Source organism: Paramisgurnus dabryanus, chromosome 7 (genome assembly GCF_030506205.2).
Source record: "Paramisgurnus dabryanus chromosome 7, PD_genome_1.1, whole genome shotgun sequence".
NCBI lineage: Eukaryota > Metazoa > Chordata > Actinopteri > Cypriniformes > Cobitidae > Paramisgurnus > Paramisgurnus dabryanus.
This window is the reverse complement of record NC_133343.1, coordinates 19,186,166-19,202,046: the sequence shown is the minus strand read 5'-3', so window position 1 is coordinate 19,202,046 and position 15,881 is coordinate 19,186,166. Positions and strand designations below refer to the sequence as shown.

The window sequence follows — 15,881 nt, the reverse complement described above, 5'->3', positions numbered from 1 at the left end:
AAATGAATCTCAAGGTTGTCTTACTCCTTAGTCTTATTCCTTTTTTGCAAGCAGTACTTAGTACAAATGTTCTCACTCACAATGCTATTTTCTCTAACATTCCAAACAGTTTACCACAATGAGTAATGAATTAAAAGTAAACTCTTTCAGTATGCCATAATGTTTGGCTTTAAAGAGAAATTTCTCTTTAAGACAGCCTGCTCTGGGTCTCCGGCGAATTCATGGGAGGAGGCTAGTTACATCCTCCTTAACAATACAAGAAAGTGCAATCCCGAGCCATAACTGTCTGCTTGTGCTGAGAGTTATCAACCCTGGATCCAGACACATAACATCTGGATAGCACATCTCGTAGAGCTTTTAAAACAGAGGAAGCATTGAAAAGTTCCAGTTTTTCACTCCAGGATGGACTCAGCTCGTGTTCTGCTGGCTCTGCCTCTGCTGATGCTTTTTTCCAGCGGCAACGCTCAGTATGGCCACATGTATGATACAGGTGATGAGTGGGTAAATTCTTGGCGCCAGGGCTTCAACTTCCAGTGTCCTCATGGTGAGGTCTTAGTGGCTATCAGAAGTCATTTCAGTGCAAAAGAAGGCTCTGACCGCCAGTGGAACTTTGAATGTCAGAGGACTCCCTATGGCTGGGGAGAACCCAGTGAGTGCTGGTGGGATGATATCAACAGAGCTGGAATGGAATGGTATGTGTGCATGCAGTAAAGATGTATTATTTGTGTTATAGGATTAATTGTAGCAGAAAGGACCATTTCAGAGAAAAATTCTGTTGTGTTTCTACTAACAAGCCAAACTATTTTCTAAGTCTTGAATCATGTTAAATAGTATGCAATTATGCAAGGAAAAAACAATATAAAGCATGCAGTTGAAGGTCGAAGGAAGTTTTGTGCAATGCATCATCTTTTCAGTTTTTTGTACCGTTATTTATTTTTGATGCTAAACAGCCATGCCTGGAAACATTTGACTATTGACCATTTGAGTAACAATGAATACTGTTATAAAACTATACATAGAATGATATGTATATTTGACAGTGCTTTCAACTTATAACTTTATTTGTGTCTTCTCTGGGTTTTAAACCCAACACTTTTACATTGCTAATGTGAATCTCTACCAACTGAGCTACAGTAACATATGATTAGACTCAGATGTCACAGTTTCTTAAGAACTGTTTTCTGAATCGATGGGTTGCCTTGGCAGCATCATGATTATTTGTTTGTCGTAAGGAAAACAGCTGAAAGTTTGAAAGTTGGACTGCAGTGAGACGAGCAGATGTTTGGGTCGATCTAGATCTCATAGGTGTCATTTAATCCTTGCCTCAGGATGACCATTCTGAGTAAACCACAAGCCTCCGAGGAGACATAATGGCAACATTTAAGTTTAAGAGCCTTGTGCTGGGCCAAAATGAAACAAGCTGCCATAAACATACTTTATTTGTACAACATGCACTGCACATTCTGTTTGATTAAATTATACTATGAAATATAATATATATAATAAATATGCAATCATTTATATAATAAATATAATGCAAAATATTATTTATTTTGCATTGGATATGATTGGTTAAACTGTTTTCTTATTTAAAGGTTTAACTTTTAGAAGGATATCTTGACAGAAATGCAATATAATATAGCTATAGTATTGTTTTTATTTCCTTAAAATGAGCCATTCTATCTACATACCCCGCCGTTCCCCCTGACATGGAAGTTGCAGGAAGAATTTTGCAGGTGACCTGAAAGGCTTTGTCTCATGTCCCGCAAGTCCAAGTCCCACACTAAAAAACACTGAACATGCATAGCCACTTACGTTGTTCAAACCAAAGCCAGAAAACAGAAAAAAGCTACAAAAATAAATGTATCAAACAGGAGCTCCTGTTAAACATCCCTGTGCATTCATGGAAATTGTGTTTTGTCTCATGACGACTGCCTAAACAGAGACAGGGAACCGAGCAACTGTGGCCCTCATTAAAAGTGAAACTACAACTACACATGTCAGGAGTTCTACAGACACGTCATGAATGAAAAGGCCATACTTGTAGCTGCCTGATCAGATAAAAATTATTAATTTAAGATGCAATGAATCCGGTAAGAAAACATATTTAATCTTTTATCATAAAAAATTAATCATTTATCATATCAAGTTAGCACCCGTAAAAGAATTTTTTTAAGTCTTTTTAGGGTAGTAGGGTTAACATCACTGCAAAAAAGCCGTAATTTAAAGCCCCTATAAATATAGCAATACGTTAGGCTTAAAATGAAACATAAACTGTCATGGTCCAGAACACGGACAAAACTCTCATACAGAAGATATAAGCATTCAAAACCTACAGTTTGGCATGTGCGCTAAAAAAATCTAGTAATTTTTATCACCCTACATTTTAGCTTTTCATCAAATTTCCTTTCCAGTCAAATGCTCTTTAGATAGCGTCATGTCCTCTATGTTTTGTTCCAGTATGTCTTTGCTGGACTGTGCCATAAATGAAACACTATTGGTTATTTGTAAAAAAGGGTAGGGTGTTCATGATAGTTCCATTTTGACTTCCAATTTCAGTTAAACTGTTTAACACTTTTGGTATTGTTTTTTATGATAATTGTATGGTTTTGTATGATTCAGTTCATACGAATTTATATGAATTATCCATCTTGTAAATTCTTGTGAGTTTAGGATGTTATTTTAATTGAAAATGTCTTAATTTTGTGTGTTATAATAATTCTGAACTGTAAGATCAGTCCATGCATCATCTACTTATCCCTGTTGGGGTCATATGGAGTGCGGGAGTCTATCCATGATGTCTTGGATAATATCCTGATAGTTATGTGTTTATATTAAGAACAACTTGTCAAACTGTCAATGGTCATTTGGGGCAGTACCCTTTTAAAAATAGACGGCATATAACATCAGAGGTACATACTGGAAAAAAGAATGCATATTACCATCTCAAAGCTACATAGGGTAGAACCGGGGCGAAAGTAACGCAGGACGAAAGTAAGAAATGTAAAAAAAATCTCAGAGCTCTGACTACATTTGCACGTGAAGGTCCAGAAAGTTGTTTTTGACCATGATAAGTAAATTCCATTTTTTTCTTATAAAGCCTTGTGTTTCTTGTTTCATGTGTTACAGTACTGATCAATCTACAGGTTATTTAGTGCTGTAACACATCCTGAAGTTTCCCTTTTTAGAGTTTTTCAAAATAAAAGTAAATCGAGTTTAAGGGCCCTGTTTTAAAGATCTAAGCACATGGTCTAAAGCGCATGGCGCAAAGTCTAAACGGGTGTGTCCGAATCCACTTTTGCTAATTTAATGATGGGAAAAATGGTTTGTGCGCCTAAGCGCATGGCCTAAAAGGGTTGTTCATATTCTCATAATGGGTGTGTTTTGGACATAACATAAAAATAAACCAATGAGAGTCCCATCTCCCATCCCCTTTAAAAGTCAGTTGCACACTCTAAAAACACTTTATTTATAACAAACAGGAGATAAAGAATTTACAAACTTGTGGAGAGCAAAACATTTCAGCACCCGAACAGCGCTGTGAGTTTTTTAAAAGCATTAGGCCTACTTAAAAAAAGTTTCTTATCTCACCATATACAAAGTCATCATATACAATAAATCCGTGGGGTAGCATTAAAAACCAAAAAAATAAAAATAGATGCATTCTTTGCATTTGTTTAAAGCAAAACATTCAATTCCTTACTAGGCTACAGGTGAAAAAGCTCTTTACGCCTTCTTACGTCTAATAATTGGTACTCATTTATGTCCAAGATACTCAATAATAATCTTTTAAATTTTAATCCTTAAATTTTTATATTTAAAAACGTTTGCTGCGCGTCCATGTGGGTGATAAGCAAAAACGCTTGTCATCCCATTTATAGGCGCATATTACTTAGTGCTCTTTAAATAACAAAAACAATAACGCGCCATTGACTTTAGACTTTAGACCAGGTTTTAGTTGGTCAATGGCGTAGTCTAGTTGTCTCAAAATAGCAATGTACTAACAATGCACCTGAACCCACCTCATTTTCAGACCAGAACATGCACAAAAAAAATTTTTATGGTGCAAACGTGAAAATAATACCTGCGCCGGGCTGAAAATAACAAAAAACACTTGAGTGGTGCATTGCGCCGGGTGTATGATAGGACCTTAAAGGAATAGTCTACCCTTTTGCCATATTAAACTATGTTATTACCTCAACCTAGACCAATTAATACATACCTTTTTTTTCAATGCGTGCACTGTACAGCGCATTGTGAGTGTGTTAGCATTTAGCCTAGCCCCATTCATTCCTATGGTACAAAAAAAAGTTTTATTTTGTGGCACCAAACTTACTGGTATAACTCCTCATGTAACAGTCTTTAAATAGGGAAAACGCGCAAGTGTTTGGTGGCTTCCCTGTTTGGTACCATAGGAATGAATGGGGCTAGGCTAAATGCTAACACATTCACGATGCGCTATACAGTGCATGCATTGAAAATTCATAGATATGTATTAATTCGTCTAAGTTGAGGTAATAACATAGTTTAATATGGCAAAAGGGTAGACTATTCCTTAAAATGTCAGGCGTTCCTGTCGGAGCGAAAGTAACACTTGTTACTTTTGTCCCGCTGCTAATATTATTGCATTAGGTTGAACGTTTATATTATTCTAATTTTAATTAATTTTATTTTCATAGTGTTCATACTGTTGAAATTTTTTTATTCTCAAAAATTCCAGTTTCTACTGTCTGGTTGCTTTTGAAACATTTGATGAAACTGAAATTTAAAATGAAAATGTAATTTAATTATTTTTTGCTAAGATATGCAACAAACAAAAAAATTATGTTTACAGTTACATGTTAACAAGGTCACAGTCATGTATATTTACTAAAAACAAGTGTAACACAAAAATCTATTTTGCTCTGTTGTGTTACTTTTGACCCACCTGTGTGTTCCCTGTCAGCTGCGACAAAAGTATTGTCCCAGCTGACTGGGTCGAAAGTACCAATGCGCTACAGTACTTATGTTCAAAAAGAAATTATACTGAAGTCATTTTAAATTTGTTCAAAATTCCATCTAGCATTGATAGACTACACTTAAAAATAGACCTCTGTCTAAAACATTAACTTTTAAAATGGCGTTTTTCTGAAAAATGGTACTTTCGCCTCTTCTCTCCCCTACTCATTTCTCATACTGATTTGTGCATACTATATGGACATGGCTCATTTTGGGTGCAGGAAATATCTCAGATACTCAGATGCTCAGAGCATGGTGGCAATGTTTGCAAAGATACATTTTTGCACTCCAAAACATTGCTAAGACACACTTCCTGTTTGTTATGTGTGTCACTGGAGTGTAAATAGGGGAGGTTTCACAATCTAATTAACAATCCATTTAGTGAGTGCTGTGAGCCTAATATAGATCTTCAAATAATCTGGCATGAAAAAACTGAGTTTTGAAGGTTTTATAGTTTTATACATTATACCTCCTTGATTTACAATGAGACATACTGTACAGTGAACATTAAAAAGTTTAAACATTGTTGTGTAAGACATTTCTAGTGCTTTTATATCTTACTAATATCATCTCTCAGATGGATTGTAAAACAGTCAAAAATTATTAATACCAGAGAAACGTGATGTACAGTTGCAAAGTTTGAATGGATTAACAGTGTTTATTTCCATTACTGGAGAACATCTTGGGCCCAGCATTATTTCAAAGCATAAAATGAACTTTTGCTTTTATTGAACAGTCATGTTGTCCAGGATACTGACTATCAGTGCCAATATCAGACATCTGAGGTCTGTTACAGATGTTTTCATTTTATTACATTTATTTTATTTTATTCTTAAAGCATATGTTGTACTTCATATAAACCCGAGATAGCTCTACAAAGTCATAGCAAATCATGTTCAACTGTTTTCAGGAATACTCAGTGAATAAAATTACACAGTTTCACATCTATCCATTTCAGAATAAACCTGGTGCTTTAACAAGTTTATACACGCTATCACATAAACAGGACAGTCATATAATAATGGAGCAAAGGTGATCACTTATTATTATGGTAGTTTAAATGCTACTTCACACCCTAAATAGATATGTTTTAGTTCATAAAATGGTTAATCTTTTAGAGAATATTAACATAAACAATTACATCACAGCCCTTTCAGTACATACAGTTTGGACAACAACTAAATCAACTTAAAATAATGCAATATCCTCTTAATTTTTGCCAGGTTTACACAAAAAAAATCTGACCATTTAAAGGCTTATGAGACTTCCTTGAGCAGCATTCAACAGTATATCCTTTGTTTTTGAATATATTTTGGATTACATTTTTGCTGGAAAGCAAGCATACTCCATAGTTGTTGCAGTACACATAAACCAATTCGGGCTGTTTCCCGGACAGGTTTTAGATTAATCCAATATAGACCTTAGTTATATTAGGATATTTCAGTAGTATGTCAAGAATACCTTACAAAAACCATTACTGGTGTGCATATTGAGACAAAACAATGACACTGATATATGTACAAATATGTATTTTATAAACATGCATTATAGTCTGGGATGATAAGCCCTGTTAGGGAAACTGCCCCATAAAGTTTTAAAGTAAACATACTGATCATCTAAAACATTACTGTTTATACTAATATATTAATCATTATTTCAATCTTCAGATTATCATAGTGTGTAAAATATCATATTTTATATTGTAATGGATGTTTATATTTTAGGAGTTAAACAATCGCATATATACAAACACATAAAAAATAAAAAATAATACACTAAAGGCATGGTACAGTCAGTTAAAATATGACTTCAAATAACAAAGCTGACTTAATATGATAGACAATGCAGTACTTTATCCTGCATCTAGACTCTGGTTGACCACAAGAATGTGAATGTTAGCCCAGAATGGCTTGAAATGTAAAATGATTTAGGATCATCTCATAAATTGCCCCTTAACCTTAAGCATAAAATGGTAGTTGCTTTTTCCTTCCCCTAAAAGATTGTGAACAATTTATATTGAATAGCATCATAAATGTCACAGACACCTTCTTTGATATTGGCCAATGTTTGGCTCAGGTTCTTCACATCCTGGCCAGGAAGACATTTCTTCATCCAGAACCCTTAAGATAACTGCTTTTGTGTGACTTTCTGACAAAAGTATAGCCTCAATTGACCACTTCTCTATAGCTTGTTAGAACAGGAAAAGTCTGGATGTGGGGATCAGTCTCAGAGGGAGTTAGCAACAGTGCCAAGGGCCATTCAATGTTCCACCAAGCTATTTCCCCACTCCAAGTGCAATGGGGAGAGATTTTCCAGTGGGTTAATTGGCCTCAGCATAGTTTTCCCTGATCTATTGCCCACTTCGGGAGATTTCCTAAAAGCCAGAGCTGGTGACCTCAGCCCCATGCTGCCAGTAGACTGTTAGGTCTTTGTGAGGATGTACTATATTTCAGTCTTACTACGTACTCAGAGTTTCAAGAAAATTCATAGTCCTAATTCAAGTGTTAGTAGAAAAAAAATTGTTTAGCATTATAAGCATTCACGTTTTAAATGTTTTGTTTCTTCACGTGCGATATTGACTGTTTCCCCTGTAATAGAGCAAATTAAAGGATTAGTCAATTTTCTTAAAAAAATCCAGATAATTTACTCACCACCATGTCAACCAAAATGTTGATGTCTTTCTTTGTTCAGTCAAGAGGAAATTATGTTTTTTGAGGAAAACATTTCAGGACTTTTCTCATTTTAATGGACTTTAATAGAACCCAACGCTTAACACTTAACTCTTTAACACATTTTTTGTTCAACAGAGTTTCAAAGGACTCCAAATGATCCCAAACGAGGCATAAGGGTCTAATCTAGTGAAACGATTGTCATTTTTGACAAGAAAAATAAAAAATATGCACTTTTAAACCACAACTTCTTGTCTATCTCCGGTCCTGAAAAGCGGCAGCGCGACCTCACGCAATACGTCATGACGTCAAGAGGTCACAGAGGACGAACACGAAACTACGCCCCAGTGTTTACAAGTGTGGAGAAAGAGGACAGTTCTGACGTTGTTGTATGTCGAATGATACTAATTAATGTCTTTGTGTCAGTTTATTGTTTACAATGGTTTCATTTATGTAACATGTGACCTTTCTACATCACTACGCATTTACGTGAAGTCGCGCTGGCGCTTTTCAGGACCGGAGATAAACGAGAAGTTGTGGTTTAAAAGTGCATATATTTTATTTTTTCTTGCCAAAAATGACAATTGTTTCACTAGATAAGACCTTTATGCCTCGTTTGGGATCGTTTAGAGTCCATATTAAACTATAGTAGTAGCAAAAGCATGGTAAATTTGTGGTAACATGCACTCTCTGAAATAAAGGTATAAAAGCTGGTACTTCCATTCAAAAAGTACACCTTTGTTTATCTGAACAGTGCATATTAGTCTATCCAAGATACATTTTCGTACCACAAAGGTATATATTTTTAAAGGATACAGTCCCAGTGACAGCTTTTGTACCTTTATTTCTAGGGATGCATCGTTAGGATTTTTTTGGGCCGATACCGATTTAAACAGACAACTTCTGGCCGATACCGATGCTGATACCAGGGTCGGACTGGGAACAAAATTCGGCCCTGGCAATTTCCTCGTGAAACGGCCCACCACTGGACCGACGACACCCCCCCACTCCACACACAAGCCCACCGATACCAAAATCGCCTCTCTAACCCAATGCTTAGATTTATTGAACATTTATATTAATTTCACAGTATAGTTCAAATTCAACCACCTCAAACTCTCTTTGCCATGAACAAAGCTGACACTGTTTGTCGAAGCACCACAAAAACACTTTACTATTTTTGCACTGTTATATGAAGCAATACTTGTGTAGATGACCCCTTTTATCAAACTCTATTGAATACAATAATATGTAAAGTATATTAATGATAGACAGTGCAGGTCTATAGATTATAAATAGGTCTATAGATTATAAATGTGACCGGTGTGTATATGGTTTATGTAGCTTTCTTCACTTTATATTAGATAGAGCAGAAGCAGTAAAAGTGCCTCTCTTTCTATTTCTCTCTTGCAGATTAAAAGATTACCATCTCTTATATCTAAAATGTTTGCTCAAAAAGCAAAGATGGTTAATTAATAATATTTATAAAAATATAAGAAAGAAAGTGCATTGTGACTTTCAAAACAAGAGCCAGTTGTTATAGCCTATAGCCATAGAAACCAGAGCTTTAACGCATTAGCGCCGACTGGTCGATCAGACCCAGGACCCGAAGCATAATTAAACTGGGACCGACCGAGACCCAACTGCCCCTTTAAAACATAGACCCGGAACTGTACGGGTCCTCTGTGAAGACCTCTAATGCATACAACTCTGCTCAAGTTCAGAAACATGGACACAACGTGACACTGAGCTTGCCTCGGCTCACACCCAATTCATAGAGAAACAGAGAGCACGCGAACACATACCGAACTCGTTGGAAGAGACACGTGCTCGCACTCAAATGTCATTATCAAATAGTGTCATTATCAAGGAAGAACAAAAAAAGTTATGCCAGATATATTTGGGCGGTTGTTAATATACCTGGGCGACTTTTTCTCGCGGATCTTCTCCGCTCCCCCTTTCTTCTTTTTGGAGCCTCTGTTGTCCATAATGATTTTTCTTAAGTGCAAGGCTAAATGATGCGCTATCATCACTGTAGATTTCCCCATAAACCTAGCGGCTGCTTGGACAAATCCATTTGAGGGGTGGGGCATGGGTGCGCGATCGTAACACACACTGAACCTGTCATGAAGAAGCCGAAAATATTTTCCTATCACCCTCCCCCAAATCCAAATGCAACTGCATTTATACATGACGGGCCGAAAATAAATAACTTAAACATTTTGGCATGAAAAAAAAAATCTCGGAGGCAACCGGCCCACGTGTCGACCGGCCCACCGGGCATTTGCCCGGTTGTACAGATTACCAGTCCGAGCCTGGCTGATACTGATATTAAACACTTGTATACAATACTATACAGTTGGTCTATTAGCTAGTTTATTTCTGCATCAAATAATTTTTAATGAACATGGATTTTATCTAATTAACATTCAACTGACACACATAATAAAAGAAGGCACAAATTAAGCTAAAACAAATATTATAAGACAGCATGACAACCTTCAAAGGTGGTTTTTGCTATTCAGCATTTATTTTATTAACAATATTAACTCTTTATGTAATTTTATATAATGGATTTCTTTATGCAGTTAATTAATAAATAATCTGTATTGGCCTTTCTCGTGCTATTGCCGATATAAAGATGGTTTCAAATTCATAAAAAATCGGCTGATAAATATCTGCAGCCGATACATCGGTGCATCACTATTTATTTCTGACAGTGTAGTGAGCATTGTTTTATTGGTAGTAAAACTATTGTTAATGTTCATAAGGGAGTGCAGTAAGGAAGTAAATTCTGCTGTATTATTTTTTAACAAAATGGCGAGTAAATATTGTACAGAAAACAGGTTGGGTTATAAATAAACCTATGCTGGGCTGTTGTTAACCCAGCATAGGTTTATTTAATAACCCAACAAGTGTTAGAGTCTGTGTATCTCTGTAAACTGGTATAAATTCCCAAATATAAAAAACCCACTGATGATTTTAATTTCACTAATAAACTAGTTCACATGATTGCTTGTGGGTGGCAATGTGGCTCAGCGGGTGGCACAGTGGCTCAGTGGGTAGCACTGTTGCCTCACGGCAAGAAGGTCCCTGGTTTGAACCTCAGGTGGCATTTTTATGTGGAGTTTGCTTGTTCTCCCTGGGTCAGCGTGGGAATTTACTCCAGGTACTCCGGTTTCCTCCCACAGGCCAAAAACAAGCAGGTTAGGTGAATTGGAGATGCCAAATTGCCCCTCCCATTAACTTGTGTGGATCAACATGTGTATAGATTAACCAGTTCTTGCCAAAAAATATAACCATACATGCTGGAATGGTGCTAGGAATAAATACATGATTGCTTAGTAAGAATAGTCTCTATGCACCCAACCTTCCGAGTTTAGGCTAACCTTTAAGTTGCTCTCTTTGCATTATAAGAGCAGTCAGTTTGATTTGTGCTATGGAGCAGATGACATTCAATTGGGAGAATGTCTTTGCCTACTTGCCATTGGTGGGATGGTTGCCCATGGCGTTAGTGTTGCTATGACAACAGTCTGGCGCCGCTGTGGTTGGGGAGCAGTGCAGAGCACCTGATCACGTTTCTGTTGTGATGACAACAAGAAAACCCTAAATAAACTTGTATTTGCAGAAAAACAAGAAAACAACTCTGATTAAGCAGCCACCTCAAGGGTGACATTTTGATGACTTTACTTCCAAGCATCATTATCTTAATGAAGCAATTGTGGTTTTAATTGCACTTCAGCTAAATCTGCTACTTGAAATGTGACACTGTCTGTGAAATGGGATTAGGAGCATCACTTATTGATCTTGGACCTTACTCAGTCAATATTAAAGATATTAAGGTTATTTGTCTTTACAGCAAATCAGTTTTCACAGATTGTGTTCAAATAATGCACAAGATCGGCTAGATGCTAAATGCTGATTTAAATTTTATGCCCTAACAATGTCTCTACAGTCTGCCATTGTTAAACGTGTTGTCTTCATAGTCAAAAGTGATAAGCATTTAAGAGTGATAACTGTTGTCACCACTGTAACCATAACTACTGCAGGCCTAGAAAAGAATAAAATGATGTTGCCCAAATATGTTGGCACATGCTCCTTACTGTTTCAGTCAACACTTCATTATAAACAGGAACATGCTCACAATACAAGGTCAACAAAGGCTAGACACACCTCACACACCATGCACGCCATATATGAGACTGACTTCCCTGAATACATTAATATTTCAGAGCTTGGTTATGAATGACATATTTTTTTACCAACAAAAGTATTTAGTTTAGCATCTTTTCTTAATACAACAAATTACCTACTGTCTACAGGTCCTCAGTTTGCACTAACAATGGGCTGGTGGCTGGCGTGCAAAGTCAATACTTTGAATCTGTCCTGGACCGGGAATGGCAGTTCTACTGCTGTCGATATGGCCGGAGATGCCCGTATTCCTGCTGGTGAGCTTCGAACAACAGACACATATACTAAAAGAGACACTAACCATCTGTTGTGCACATCCCAATCACCATGTATTATTTAATAATGAACCTGCATATTCATCAATTGTAGATGTGTATTCTGTTTAAAACTGCAATTAATGGTTTATAAAAATATTATTCATGTTATTGATAATCTTTTCTTTAATTTGGTTCTTATTCACAGGAAGACGATTGATGTCCCAGAGTACCACAAGGAAGAAGGGGAGATGGTAATTCCCAGTTACGGCTACTTCATCAGAGGGGCTCAAACCACCTTTAATGGTGTTGTGAGGTCTGTGTGTTATGAATTCATCTTCCTTTACATGTAGAGCCCTTTTGCATTATTTTGTATAAATGACCAATTTTATTCAAATGTGATCCATTGCTGGTGTGTTTCAGTGGTTGTTAATGCATAAAAATCACCAGCCTGTTTTTCATGCCCTACAGGGATCGGCAGTGGAAGTACATCTTGTGCAGAATGACGGAATTTAATTGTGAATTTGAGAATTTTTAGACCGCACCCTTGTTGACCTTCTACACAGAAATAAGCACACACCTGTCAACTTAAGAGCACTTCAAATTTCACTCAATAGACTGTGTAAAGGCAAAATAGTTGTTACCTGATGTGACCCTAAAAATACTTGGGTTGGTATAACCTAATAAAATGCAGGGTAACTCTTTTTTTTACTGTTTAAAAAGTTTACAGTGTAAAAAGATTCAGTATACTTATAGACATACCCAATATGTTGTCATCATGTTTTTTTTTTTGTATAAGCCTGCATGGATTATTCTGTACTCATTTGCTATGATTTCTATAATTGCCACATGTGTAGTCGTAATACGATTTAAAATGAAGGCATTTTGATATTGTTTTGAACATGTACTGTTTTCATTATGAACAAACTGCACATATATGTTATGTACCAATGTAATAAAAACTGCATGATGGTAACAACATTGTGCACAATTGGTTAAATGATTTCCATCAACCATCTTGGAATAGTTGTTGCTTGAAATGCATTTCATGCATTGGAAATTCTGAATCAACAGGAGAAAACAGTTGAAGTAATAAATCCCTTTCTCTCAAGATTTGCGAGCTTTTTTTCCGAGTTGTGCAACACACGTAACGGGAAAGGCTGTTTACCTCTTCATCCATCTGTTTTCTGCTATTTTAAAACTAGTGACTTTTCTCAATAGAATTTGAGGCCAAATTACATTTGATGATAGTTTTTAAAATTGCACAGATGTTTTTTGGGGTTGGTATAAATATTGAGTGCAAATCTTTGCTAGTTCTTAACTACAAGAGGGTGTCTATGAGAAAACGTGTCTGGGTGTGTCCTTCTCAACGAGTGGGACAATTATAGTTTGGATAAGGGTGGTTGGGATTTGTGTGCCTGTGACACTTTAAATAGAGCAGCAAACAGAATCCTCTTTATGTGGAATGAGCATGTATATGCAGGTTGTCTCACCCGGGACAAACCAGCCTGATCTTACGAGAATTCAAACTTATTTGAGTTGGCTAATTTGTATGAATTTATACAAAGTTAATTGTGCAAAAACTTATGTTTATCATAAAAAAACAACAATGAAACCCCACCCCTAACCCCAACGTCACAGGGGTCAAGGGAAATCGACAAAATAGTCGAATTTTACTGCATTATGAAATTAGAATTAGAACTGCATTAGAATTAGAAATTATCATTCATTATTATGAAATTATACAATGCTGTAAAAAAGTGCCATTATTATCATAATGACATATATGAAGAGTTTCGTTGCAAAACGAGATAAATCCATTTTTTTACATTTTTGTCAAAACATGTTTATTATTATGTTATTATTTTGTTTTATGGTGCTATTTAGCTGTATTTTTTTAAGTTATGAAGGTTTAAATCAAAACAAACCAACTGCAGTTGAATTGATATTAATTGGAATGCACAACCAAAAAATGAGAATTCTGAAAAATAAAAAAAACTGAGTTATCTCGTTTTGCAACTAAACTCTTCATATGTTGGGCATAATATTTAATTTAAACAGCCAGCATAACTGTATTTACATTACATTATGTAGACATTTGTAATTACCCAACCCAACTCTTACCTCTACCTGTTTGTATATAAATGATTTAAAATGGACATTTCACAAGACTTTATGATGTGAAAATAAATCTTTGGTGTTTAAGTTCAAAATAGCATATAGATAATCGATTATAGCATGTAAAAATTGCCACTTTGTAGTTGTGAGCAAAAAGTGTGAGTGGGTGTGTTCTGTTTTTGGGTGTGTCCTTTAAAATGCAAATGAGCAGATGAAATGCAAACACTAATCACCATAATGGTGGTTTGTTGAAATTGAAACTCAGTTGTGCTGTCAATTATTTTCTCTCTCTTTTTCTCTGCACTAAATGGCAGTGCCGTAGTCGGATAGTGCAGATTAAGGGGCTGTATTATCCCCTTCTGACATCACATGGGGAGCCAAATTTCAATTAACTATTTTTTCACGTGCTTGAAGAGAATGTTTTACCAAAACTAAGTTACTGTGTTGTTTTTTTTTCATATTTTTTAGGTTGATAGAAGCACTGGGGACCCAATTATAGCATTTAAACGTGGAAAAAGTCAGATTTTCATAATATGTCCCATTTAATAAATAGTATATAATATGAGAATTGGGGCAAAACAACATTTTAAAAATCAGCTCACATAATATAAAGTACTTAATAAAAAAAAAAATTCTAGATGTGATCAGGGTTAAGTAGAGGGTCACTGCCTCCAGTGCTAAACCAGATTCTGTATACAGCAGTGGCGGCTGGTGACTTCTCTTCTGAGGGGCACCAATTCAAAATATGTGTCATGTGTGTTGCTCGTTATTTAAAAATGTTTTGTTGCACCATGTGAACCTTGTGCATCATGCATCTTGTCAAAAAACGTGCCTACTGCACATGCGTCGAAAGGGTTTATGATAAAAGAGACTTTCACATTCACAAAATACTTGCAAGACACTCACTTAAAGGATAATTCCGGGTATTTCACACTTTGAGTCTCATTTCTGGTTTGTTTTGTATGAACTACAGTGATGGACACTGAAATTTTGACAATGGGTCGTGTCTTGACTTTTTGACTCGTTTAGAAGCGTCTCTTGACTGCTTCAGAATGGAAGTCAATGACCATGCACAAACATGTCATTAAAACAACACTTAACATTCATTTTCAAAACTGTACTACTCACAGAGTGGTTCGTGGTGTTCGTTGATTATTAAAAACAAATATATTGGCGCAATGTAAGATTTCAATCCGTGTTATTTGCTATAGTGGAACTATTTTTTCAGATACCTCACAACGGCGTATTTACTTCCGCTCTATATTTGAGTCTGACACTCCCGACCACTTGATGGCGACAACCACTTTGCCGTACAAGGACGCTGAACCGAACTCGGTGTCTAGCGTATATACAGTCACAATCGAGCTCAACTTCAAACCTAAAGCTGGTCACTGAGCCATCAAATATGGGAAAAATTTCTTCTGAGAGAAACCGAGCGAAAAAACTACAACCACATGTAAACAGACCCTTTTCCGGTTCCCGGCGGCGGAGTGATATATCAGCGAGCAATGAGTCTTCCAAGAGAAGTCAATGGAATTTTACAAAATGCCAAATAAAACACGACAGAAACTGTATTTCGCTACACAACTTGTTTTTAATCATCAACGAACACCACGAACCACTCGGTGAGAGTACAGTTTTGAAAATGAAC

The 15,881-nt window shown here is 36.2% G+C and overlaps 1 protein-coding gene across 1 annotated transcript; it reads left to right on the top strand.

The window, feature by feature from the left end:
* Positions 1 to 266: 266 nt before the first annotated feature.
* On the top strand, positions 267 to 13,093 carry dpt (dermatopontin). Its single transcript, XM_065264899.2, has 4 exons — positions 267 to 692; positions 11,990 to 12,115; positions 12,321 to 12,428; positions 12,584 to 13,093. Exons 1-4 carry the CDS (start codon positions 403 to 405, stop codon positions 12,648 to 12,650), a joined length of 591 nt encoding a protein of 196 aa, XP_065120971.2. The 5' UTR covers positions 267 to 402; the 3' UTR covers positions 12,651 to 13,093.
* Positions 13,094 to 15,881: the final 2,788 nt, after the last annotated feature.

Excerpts from the sequence above, each read along its gene's own strand:
- dpt (XM_065264899.2), top strand. The coding sequence starts at position 403 with ATGGACTCAGCTCGTGTTCTGCTGGCTCTGCCTCTGCTGATGCTTTTT. Across the intron at positions 12,116-12,320 it reads AGATGCCCGTATTCCTGCTG|GAAGACGATTGATGTCCCAG; the intron begins GTGAGCTTCGAA and ends TCTTATTCACAG. Across the intron at positions 12,429-12,583 it reads ACCTTTAATGGTGTTGTGAG|GGATCGGCAGTGGAAGTACA; the intron begins GTCTGTGTGTTA and ends CATGCCCTACAG.